Source organism: Elephas maximus, chromosome 9 (genome assembly GCF_024166365.1).
Source record: "Elephas maximus indicus isolate mEleMax1 chromosome 9, mEleMax1 primary haplotype, whole genome shotgun sequence".
NCBI classification, from domain to species: domain Eukaryota; kingdom Metazoa; phylum Chordata; class Mammalia; order Proboscidea; family Elephantidae; genus Elephas; species Elephas maximus.
In genome coordinates this window covers 107991135-108002219 of record NC_064827.1, presented here as the reverse complement: position 1 = coordinate 108002219, position 11085 = coordinate 107991135, and the positions used below count along the sequence as shown (strand labels likewise).

At 41.0% G+C, this 11085-nt stretch overlaps 1 protein-coding gene and 1 pseudogene across 1 annotated transcript in view; one reads left to right on the top strand and one right to left on the bottom strand.

Annotated features, from left to right (window-relative positions):
• Positions 1 to 1554: 1554 nt before the first annotated feature.
• HSD17B3 (hydroxysteroid 17-beta dehydrogenase 3) overlaps positions 1555 to 11085 on the top strand; it is a 55720-nt gene continuing 46189 nt past the window's right edge. Inside the window, exons 1-2 of the mRNA XM_049895010.1 lie at positions 1555 to 1708; positions 5789 to 5835. Coding sequence (XP_049750967.1) covers positions 1555 to 1708; positions 5789 to 5835 — 201 coding nt within the window. The remainder of the gene's footprint in view (positions 1709 to 5788; positions 5836 to 11085) is intronic.
• Positions 7168 to 8534, bottom strand: LOC126082365 (elongation factor 1-alpha 1-like; annotated as a pseudogene).

Genomic DNA, 11085 nt, shown 5'->3' with positions numbered 1-11085 from the left:
TGGCTCCTAAGCTGCTCAGTGCAGCCTGGCTAAAAGGGGCTCCAGAGTTGTGAAAAGAAAAAGAAAAAAAAAAAAAAAACAAAGCAAAAAAAAAAAAAAGGAGTCCCCGGGATCCCACCAGCATGGTGTCTCGGGTTGGGGGAATGTTTACCCAGTTAAGCGGTGCTTCACAGCCTTTCAAGAAGAGGGAAAGATGGCACATGGAGCCAGATATTCGAGAGAAAGGAGGGAGGGGTGGTGGGAGGCACGGAAGAAACCAGAAGAAATGGAAAAAGGCAACATCAGCAACAGAAAAATGGCACCCAGACAGCTGGCCAGTTTGGGCGGGGCAAATTCAAGTGGCCTGGGGCCGAAGCAGTTGCCTCCTGGCCAAGAGCCTGGGAGCCAGCAGGAAGCAGAACGGGCTGGAGTTGGGGGAAGGGTGGGAGTTAGGAAAGCGTATATCGCTGATTAGTGGGTGTTCTGTCTCCTGCTGAGAACTTTGTGAAGCTGCTTTCATGTACTCCCTGTCCACCAATCTCCACTGTGGGTGGAGTGAATCCAAACAGCATGGATGCTGCACTTCCTGGCCGGCCAAGCCATTGCAACCAGCTGGGAGGTGAGGAGGCAGAGCAGCAGGGAGAGGATGGGGGGTGGGAAATAGCGTATCGCTGGTTACTGGGTGCTCTGTCTCCTGCTGGGAGCTCCGTGAAGCTGCTTTCTCATGCTCCTTTTCTGCTGATCTCCAACAGGAGTCCAAGATGGCGAAACCATGCTGCATTAGCTAATAGGGGACCTCCACATGTATCTCTCCTTGCTCTCTGTTCTCTGTCAGTTTCTTATTCCATTCGGCGGTTGGCTGAGTTCTTTATCTCTTCATTTGACACCTCGAGTTCCAGGATTGACATTTGTCTCTGTTTTACTTAGTTTTTTGGGTCTTTGGTGTGGAGAGACAGTGTGGTGCTTCTGTCTATGGCGCCATGTTGGTTGGAAATCTCTCAACAGCACTTTTCTTCAGAGCACTTATATCTGACATCATTTATTTGTTTATTGTCTCTGTCCCCTACTAGGATCTATGCTCTATCACAGCAGGGACTTTGTCTTGTTTACTATTATATTCTCCAGGCTTTGAACACTATGAACAGTCTACACCCCCTAGTAGGTGCTCAATAAATATTTGTTTAAGAAATCAATGATACGGATTTTATGTCCTTTGCAATTTCCAAATTCTGGGTGAGAACAACTGGGCTGACATTTTTTCTTTTTTTTCTGTCAAGGCTTTGTTTATTTTTTTCTTTTTTGCCTTTTACTTCTTCACCAGCCCCTCAACAGTAACAAAAAACTCCAGCAGAGCTAAAAAGATATTAGAAGGAATATTAGAAAGAGTACTTTATGCAAAAGCCTATGAATCAGATGATTGTGTAAAGAAGTTACTCTAATCTGCACACCCCCAGCTGGAATGTGCCCAATGACTTGAGCGTGGTGATTAGACAGGTCCCAGAACAGCCCGGATCTAGGAAGTCGGTGAAAGGTGGCCAGGGCTAAGCGTGAAACAGCATATGCTGTAGTCCAGGCATGGGAGAATTTTTGGAACAGTTCTTCATTTTTGTAGGGGTGCTGGTGTGCCTGGCCTACCTGGTGAAGTGTATGAGATTTGCCAAATGTATTTTCCTGCACTTCTGGAAAGTTTCACCAAGGTCTTTCTTGCAGTCAATGGGACAGTGGGCAGGTAAAGAAAAATTTTCATTTCTTGTTGTCTGGTGTTTCTGGCTTATTATTTACATCTGGAAAGGCATATTTCATCTTTTTCGGTGAGAGTAAAGATGTAATTACCTTGGATGGTTTTAATCTGAGAGACTAAAAGGCATGAGCAAAATTAGAATTGTCAGGAAAAAAAAATGTGGGACACAAGGAAAATAACTAGAGAGGAACTTTACTCAAGTGTCCACTCTGTGCCTCATTAGTTTTCCTCTTTCTGGAGTTCTCTGATGAGACAGAAAAATAAATAATGCAGAAACACCTGCACCTCTCATCTTCAAATTTACAAAACCCCAGGGTGCTTCCACTTTTTTCAGTAGTATTTCAAATTTCTCAAATCTTAATAATTTTAATTCACTTTATTTAAAAAAAAAAATCTCCAATTCCTGTTATGGCATGAGGGTGTTATAAAATCAAGGTCAAAAAAGAGCTAATCAAGATGGTTAGATATGGAGTCTCGGTCTGGTATGTTCCAAATCTATTAAACACTCTCTCAAAATGGAACTTATCTACTGGAATCACTACATGGAATTTCAGCCCATGACTAGACTTAAGGTGAAAGGGATGAGAGCTTTAGCATCTTCTTGAATGAAGTGCTGTGGTCTCTGCTGGGGCTATTGTTTCCAGGTTGGGCACCAAGAAATCCAGTGACTTAAAAAAATAATAATTTCAGCTGTTTTAGAAATACCATCCTAGCCTAAGTAGGGGGGATTGTAAACAATTTCAAGGAACAAGCCAGATAAAACACAGGATACACAGTTAAATCTGAATTTCACATAAAACCAAAAACCAGTTTTGCTGTCAAATTGATTCTGACTCATAGTGACCCATGTGTTATAGAATAGAATGTCTTTGCAGGGTTTTCCTGGTTGTAATATTTATTGAAGCAGATAGCCAGGTCTTTCTTTCGTGGCACCACCGGGTGGCTTTGAACCACCAACTTTTATGTCAGTGTTGTTGTGTGCTGTTGAGTTGAGTCTGACTCATAGTGACCCTATAATAGCTGAGTGCAAATCATTTGTACCACCTAGGGACCTCTGAATGTCAGATAAACAACAAATAAATTTTTTTGTATATTATGTCTCATATATTGCACGGAACACACTTACATTAAAAAATTATTTGTTGTTTATCTGAAATTCAACTTTAACTTGGCATGCTATATCTTTTATGGACCGTGCTTTCGTTGTTGTATCTAAAAAGTCATCGCCAAACACAAGACCATCTAGATTTTCTCCAATATTATCTTCTAGACGTAGAACAGTTTTGCATCTTGTATTTAGGTCTATGGTCCATTTTGAGTTAATATTTGTAAATATGTAAGCTCTGAGTCTAGATTCTCTTTTTACATGTGGACGTCCAGTTGTTCCAGTATTATTTGTTTGAAGATTATCCTTTTTCCATTGAATTGCTTTTGCTCCTTTTTCAAAGATCAATTGACTATATTTATGTGGCTTTATTTCTGGGCTCTATAGGCATCTTGTACCTTTATTTGCTAAGTCTAGTCAATTCCTTAGAAGCCTAGCAAAGAGGAATTAAAAAAAAAAATGATAAATTGTTTGAAATGGAAAATAGATTTTTACCTGTGGCATGAGACATTTACAATATGTATATGTATGTGTGCGTGTTTATGTGTGTTTACGTGTGTGTGTGTGTGTTTGTGTGATACCACTTCTCTAAGTATCTCCAGTGAAGTTGCTAAACAGCTCGAGCATTGTGGATCCAAATACCTTGGTCCACACAGATCCAAATGGTCATGTATTGAAAGGACTTAGATCTCTGTAAAACTGCTGCCCATCAGTGTGGGGCAAAGATCTTCTAAGAACACACATTCCCAAAAAAGTTTAAATCTGGCCAGTGACTTGGAGCATTTGTTGACTCAAATTGAAAACACAATCTTAACCTGATTTTTGAGACAAATTGAATAGAGCTATTCTTAACAAGAGTAGGATGTATTTGGGCATAAGCAGATATTGGGGAGATGATACCTTTCAAGAGGGGAGCAAGAAGAAAATCAAATAATTAGAGAATAAATTTTTAAACTTTTCAGATGAAGTACTTTGAGCTTTGGTTTCTTAATTTTTCCATTGATATCTCTTTATAGACTTGGGGCCCCAAAGTCAGACGGCCTGGGTTCAAATCCTGTTGTTATCATTTTTAGCAGTGTGATCTCGATCAAGCTAAAAGCTTTCTCTCCCTAGGCTTCCTCAGCTATAAAATAAGGATAATGATGATTCCTGCATTATAGGCTTGTTTTGAACATTAAATGAGATAATGCACATAAAACACTTCAAACAGTGCTTGGCAGAAAGTAAGCACTCAATAGATATCCATTAATTTGATGTTATTATCTTAGATATAGCACTGTTTTAGTCATCTAGTGCTGCTATAACAGAAATACCACAAGTGGGTGGCTTTAACAAACAGAAACTTATTTTCTTACAATTAGGAGGCTAGAAGTCCAAATTCGGGCACCACCTCTGGGAAAAGGCTTTCTCACTCTGTCAGCTCTGAAGGATGGTCTTTGTCTCTTCAGCTTCTATTCCTTGGCTCCTTGGTGATCTTCATGTGGCATGGCATCTGTCTTACCCCATGACTGCTCTGCTGCTTGCTTGTTTAATCTCTTTTTATATCTCAAAAGAGATTGACTTAAGACACATCTTATATTAATACAGTCTCATTAACACAGCAAAAAAAACCTATTCCCAAATGCAATTATAACCACAGACATAGGGGTTAGGATTTACAACTCATATTTTGGGGGAGCACTATTCAATCCATAACAAGTATAGAACCTGTTCATTAAGACGAGGGCTCTTCTGCCAGGGTCCTGCTTGATGTTTGTATAACTTGGCCTGAACTCACTGTCAAGTAAGTAAAACTTATCTTTTGCTCACACTTTTTAAGAGCATACTCTTTAATCGTTGCGGCAAAGGTAAATTGCAGATAAGAATATAGTGAATTGTAATGAAGTTTGGAAGTTCCAGGGTGGAACAATTTGTTAAGCGCTCTACTACTAGCTGAAAGATTGGTGGTTCGAATTCACCCCGAGGCACCTCATAAGACAGGCCTGGACATCTGCCTCTGAAAGGTCCAGCCTTGAACACCTTATGGAGCACAGTTCTACCCTGCACGCATGAGGTCACCATGAATCAGAATCAAGTCAGTGGCAACTGACAATAACAGTGAAGTTTGAAATTTTGAAATTCACAGAAATGAGGTTTATTCTAGAGCTCAATCATTAAATAAGTATGTTATGTTGGATGTTAAAGGTCTAGAAGACTGCTTTGATTGTTACATATTAACAGATAATGAGCGATTAAAAAATTGACCAGGATCCTTTATTTTGCTGTATTTCTTTATTTTCCTCTTTGTTACGTTCCCTTGTTTTCCACAGGCTAGTTACTGTTGGCCTGGGGGGTGGGAGTGACTAGGAGGGAGAACTTGGCTTTTAGGAGAAACTTTGAAAGAAACAATGATGGTTGGGCAGGTAGAGAGATAATAGGGTACACTGCTTCCCTTGAAGACTTGCAGATGCCTGAATTCTTATGCGCTCTGAGTAAGTTGTTCCCTGGCTGGAATACTTTGTTTAATTCTGGAATGTCTTTTCCACTGCTCCACCAAAAGAAAAAACAAAATGAAATCCATTGCTGTCAAGTAGATTCCGACTCCAGGTGTCTCCATGTGTTAACACAATAGAACTGCTCCATAGGGTTTTCTTTGGCTGTAACCTTTACGGAAACAGATCGCCAGGCCTGGGTGAGTGCAAACTGCCAACCTTTCTGTTAGCAGCCCAGCGTAAACAGTTTACACCACCCAGTGACCTTCGTGGCCTCACCACTCCCTCCAAAAAATCTTCATTTTGAGCCTTTAGTGAGAGTAAGTCCAGTCCCAGTAACTTCGCCATTCAGCGGAGCGGGGCAGGAGAGCAGAGGGGTGCTGCTTTGGGACACTAAATGTCCAAGGGACTAGGTTTGCAGGAAAATGCAGCTAGCAAGAAAAAAGGTTAAAGATTAATTCTATCATTTAAAATCTCTTCTGTTTTTTGCAGTGATCACAGGTGCAGGAGATGGGATTGGGAAAGCTTACTCCTTTGAGGTAAGTTGTGTTTTTAGAGACTCACATCCCCTTGTACTACATACACCATAGTCATTGGAACATCTATCCCCCAAACTTGGTTTCTGATTAGAAAAGTAGTATACATTCATTTATAAAAATAAAAGTTTAAATCATAATTTCACTCCTTGTGTACTACTTTTAAAATCAGTAATACTCAAAAGAGGGTACCATCCCTTAGGGGTTATTTTAGGAATTTGTTATTTTCTAGTGTAATTGTGCCATAAGCATTTATATACTTAAACATAATCTTGTAAAACTTATAAACTATTTTCTTTTGTTTCTCCTTACATTATGTTGTTGTTGTGAGGTGCCGTCGAGTCTGTTCTGACTCATAGATACCCTATGTACAACAGAACAAAACACTGCCTGGTCCTGGGCCATCCTCAAAACAGTTGCTATGTATGATCCCATTTTTGCAACCACTGTGTCAATCCATCTCGTTGTGAGTCTTCCTCTTTTTTGCTGCCCCTCTATTCTACCAAGCATGATGTTCTTCTCCAGAGACTGGTCCCTCCTGATTACATGTTCAAAGTATGTGAGACGAAGTCTTACCATCCTCCCTTTTAATGAGCATTCTGGCTGTACTTTTCCAAGACAGATATGTTTGTTCTTTTGGCAGTCCATGGTATATTCAATATTCTTCGCCTACAGCATAATTCAAAGACATCGGTTCTTCTTTGGTGTTCCTATTCATTGTCCAGCTTTCGCATGCGTATGAGGTGATTGAAAACATCATGGCCTGGGTTAGGCACACCTTAGTTCTTAGAGTGACTTCTTCGCTTTTTAACACTTTAAGAGCTTTTGCAGCAGGTTTACCCAGTGCAATGTGTCGTTTGATTTCTTTTTTCTTTCTCATTAAACTTTGTTTTAATGGGTCTTAACATTCTGCGAGAGATTTTTGGTCAATTTGTTTCCATTTAAAAAGTACAAACTTTAAAAATGAGTAACTTGAAACTGCCATGCAAAAAAAGAAACAAAAGGTTCACAAAACATTCCTTTCCTTCTGAAGGTTTTACGATGCATTGTTATCATTAACCAAACCAACCCATTGCTGTCGAGTCGATTCCGACTCATAGCGACCCTATAGGACAGAGTTGAACTGCCCCATAGAATTTCCAACGAGCGCCTGGCAGATTTGAACTGCCAGCCTCTTGGTTAGCAGCTGTAGCACTTAACCACTATGCCACCAGGGTTTCCTATCATTAACCAGTCTTTGACTATTAAACTTAAATGGCCACTTGAGACAAACAGTTCTGAGACTATTCTTCCACCACGGATAAAGACTGGGGTGACAGGTGTTATAGGTAACATTCATTTAGCTTTCTGAGCTTTCTGAGCAGACTTGGTGACCTTGCCGCTCCAGCAGCTTTGTTGTCCACTGCCTTGATGACACCCACAGCAACTGTCTGTGTCATATCACAAACAGCAAAATGACCCAGAGGAGGTTAGTCAGAGAAGCTCTCAATACACATGGGCTTGCCAGGAACCATGTCAACAATGGCAGCATCACCAGACTTTAAAAATTTGGGGACATCTTCCAGCTTCTTACCAGAACAGCAATCTTCAGTTTGAGCTCAGCAAACTTGCAAGCAATGCAAGCTGTGTGACAAACTAGCACAGGTGCATAGCCAGCACTGATTTGGCCTGGGTGGTTCAGGAGGATTGCCTGAGCAGTGAAGCCAGCTGCTTCCTTTGGTGGGTCATTTTTGCTGTCACCAGCCACATTGCCATGATGAACATCTTTGGCAGACACATTCTTGACGTTGAAGCCTACATTGTACCCAGGCAGAGCTTCACTCAAAGCTTCATGGTTCATTTCAACAGGGGTGACATTAACTGGAGCAAAGGTGACCACCATGCCGGGCTTGAGAACACCAGTCTCTACTCTGCCCACAGGGAGAGTGCCAATACCACCAATTTTGTAGACTTCCTGGAGAGGCAGACGCAGGGGCTTGTCAGTTGGATGAGTTGGTGGCAGGATGCAATCCAGAGCTTCAAGCAAAGTGGTTCCACTGGTATTGCACCCTTACGGGCGACTTTCCATCCCTCGAGCCAAGGCATGTTAACACTTGGCTCTAGCATGTTGTCACCAATCTAGCCAGAAATTGGCACAAATGCTACTGTGTTAGGGTTGTAGCCAGTTTTCTCAACATAGGTGCTGACTTCCTTAACGATTTCCTCATATCTCTTCTGGCTATGGGTAGATTATTGGAATCTCTTTTGTAAGAGCAAGGATTAGTTGTTTCAGACCCAGTGTGTAAGCCAGAAGGGCACGCTCACGGGTCTGCCCATTCTTGGAGATACCAGCTTCAAATTTACCAACGCCAGCAGCAACAATCAGGACAGCACAGTCAGCCTGTGATGTTGCTGTAATCATGTTTTTGATGAAGTCTCTGTGTCCTGGGGCATCGATGATGGTCACATAATAGTTGCTGGTCTCAAATTTCCACAGGGAGATAGTGGTGATGTCTGGCTCACACTCAGCTTTCAGTTTATCCAACACCCAGGCATACCTGAAGGAGCACTTTCCCATCTTAGCAGCTTGCTTCTCAAATTTTTCGATGGTTCTTTTGTCGATCCCACTGCATTTTGTAGATCAAGTGACCAGTAGTGGTGGACTTGCCTGACTCTACCTGTCCAGTGATGATGATGTTGATATAGGTCTTTTCCTTTCCCATTTTGGCTTAGACTTTGTGATAGTTTTCACTGACACCTGTGTTCTGCCGGCAAACCTGTTGTGAAAAAGGTCATTTGATTTCTTGACTGCTGCTTCCATGGGCACTGATTGTGGATCCAAGTAAGAAGAAACCCTTGACGACTTCAATCCTTTCTCCGTTTATCATGATGTTACTTATTGGTCCATTGTGAGGATTTTTCTTTCTGTGGACGTATAATCCATACTGAAGGCTGTGGTCTTTGATCTTCATCAGTAAGTGCTTCAAGTTCTCTTCACTTTCAGCAAGCAAGGTTGTGTCATCTGCATATAGGAGGTTGTTGATGAGTATTCCTCCAATCCTGATGTCAAATTCTTCTTCATTTAGTCCAGCTTCTCAGATTACTTGCTCAGCATATGCCTTGAACAAGTATGGTGAAAGGATACAACCCTGATGCACATCTTTCCTGATTTTAAACCATGCAGTATCCCCTTGTTCTGTTTGAATGAATGCCGCTTTGTCTAAGTACAGGTTCTGCGTGAACACAATTAAGTGTTCTGGAATTCCCATTCTTTGCAATGTTGTCCATAATTTGTTATAATCCACACAGCTGAATGCCTTCGCATAGTCAGTAAAACACACAGAAACATCCTTCTGGTATTGTCTGCTATCAACCAAGATCCACCTGACATCAGCAATCACATCCCTTGCTCCACATCCTCTTCTGAATTCGGCTTGAATTTCTGGCCATTCCCTGTTGATGTACTGCTGCAGCTGCTTTTGGATGATTTTCAGCAAAATTTTACACGCCTTCTGATATTGCCGGAAACCCTGGTGGCACAGTGGTTAAGTGGTATGGCTGCTAACCAACAGGCCGGCAGTTCGAATATTTTCTGTATTCTGTTGGATCACCTTTCTTTAAAATGGGTACAAATATGGATCCCTTCCAGTCAGTTGGCCAGGTCTTCCAAGTGAGCACTTCCTGTGTTGCATCCATTTGTTGAAATATCTCAGTTGGAATTCTGTCAATTCCGGGAGCCTTGCTTTTCACCAATGCCTTCAGTGCAGCTTGGACCTCTTCCTTCAGTACCATCGGTTCTTGATCATATGCTACTTCCTGAAATGGTTGAATGTCAACCAATTCTTTTTGGTACAGTCACTCTGTGTATTCCTTGCCTCTTCTTTTGTCGCTTCCTGAATCGTTTAGTATTTTTCCCATAGAATCCTTCAATATTGCAACTTGAGGCTAGAATCTTTCTTCAGTTCTTGCAGCTTGAGAAATGCCAAGCATGTTCTTCCCTTTTGGTTTTCTATCTCCAGGTATTCGCACATGTCGTTGTAATACTTTCCTTTTTCTTCTCAAACTGCCCTTTGAAATCTTCTGGTCAGCATTTTTAGTTCATCATTTCTTCCTTTCACTTTCGCTTTACATTACATTGCATTTAGCTTTAGTCTTGCATTATAGCTAAGGCATATGTTGGTTTAAAAAATTATATGTGTAAGCAGGACATATTATCTATGACTTTCGTTTCAAGAAGATTAATGACCATTGCAAAATATTATATAAAAATAGGGTTTGGTAGGGGTGAGAGTTACTGGAATTTGTTTAGTATCTTTAGATTTTTCCTTCCATGCTTATTTCTCTGCATAGGGATAGATAGACGTGTTGTTGTTGTTAGCTGCCATTGAATCTGCTCCGACTCTTGGCAACTTTATGTATAAAAGAGCAAAATGTTTCCTGGTTATGTCTCATCTTCACAGTCTTTGGTATGTTGGAGTCCATTGTTGCCGATATTGTGTCCGTACACCTCATTGCAGGTTTTCGTTATTTTTAATGACCCTTTGCTTTGCCAAACATGATGTCCTTTCCCTCAGGACTTGTCCAAAGTAAGTGAGCTGAAGTCTCACCATGCTCATTTCTAAGGAGGGTTCCGGTTGTATTTCCTCTAAGACTGATGTACTTATCTACATTTTTACTCTCTCTGTTGTTCTTTCTTCCTTCCTAATGTTCCAAGATTCACTTTTAAAAAAATCATTTCTATTTAGAGGATGTTTTTAACCATTTTATTTTTTTTTAGGATAGGCCTGCTGGCAACAAATCCTCTTAGTTTTCCTTCATTCCAGAATGTCTTGATTTTCCCTTCATTCCTGAAGGATGGAGCCCTAGTGGCGCAGTGGTTAAGAGCTAAGGGTGCTAACCAAAAGGTCCACAATTTGAATCCACCAGCCACTTCCTGGAAACTCTATGGGGCAGTTCTACTCTGTCCTATATGGTCGCTGTGAGTTGGAATCGACTCGATGGCAGCTGGTTCACTTCAGTTCCTGAAGGATATTTTTGCTGGATATAGGATTTGTGATTGACAGTCCTTTTCTTTTAGCATTTGAAAAATGTTGTGCCACTTCTTTCTGGCTTCCATGGTTTCTGATGTGAAATCTGGTGTCACTGGAAGTGTTTCATTCTTGCTGCTTTCAGTGTTGTTTTCTTTCTCTTTTGTTTTCAGAAGTTTAGTTCTGATGTGTCTTGACATGGAGTTTTTTGGTTTATCTTGTTTGGAATTCACTCAGATATTTGAAT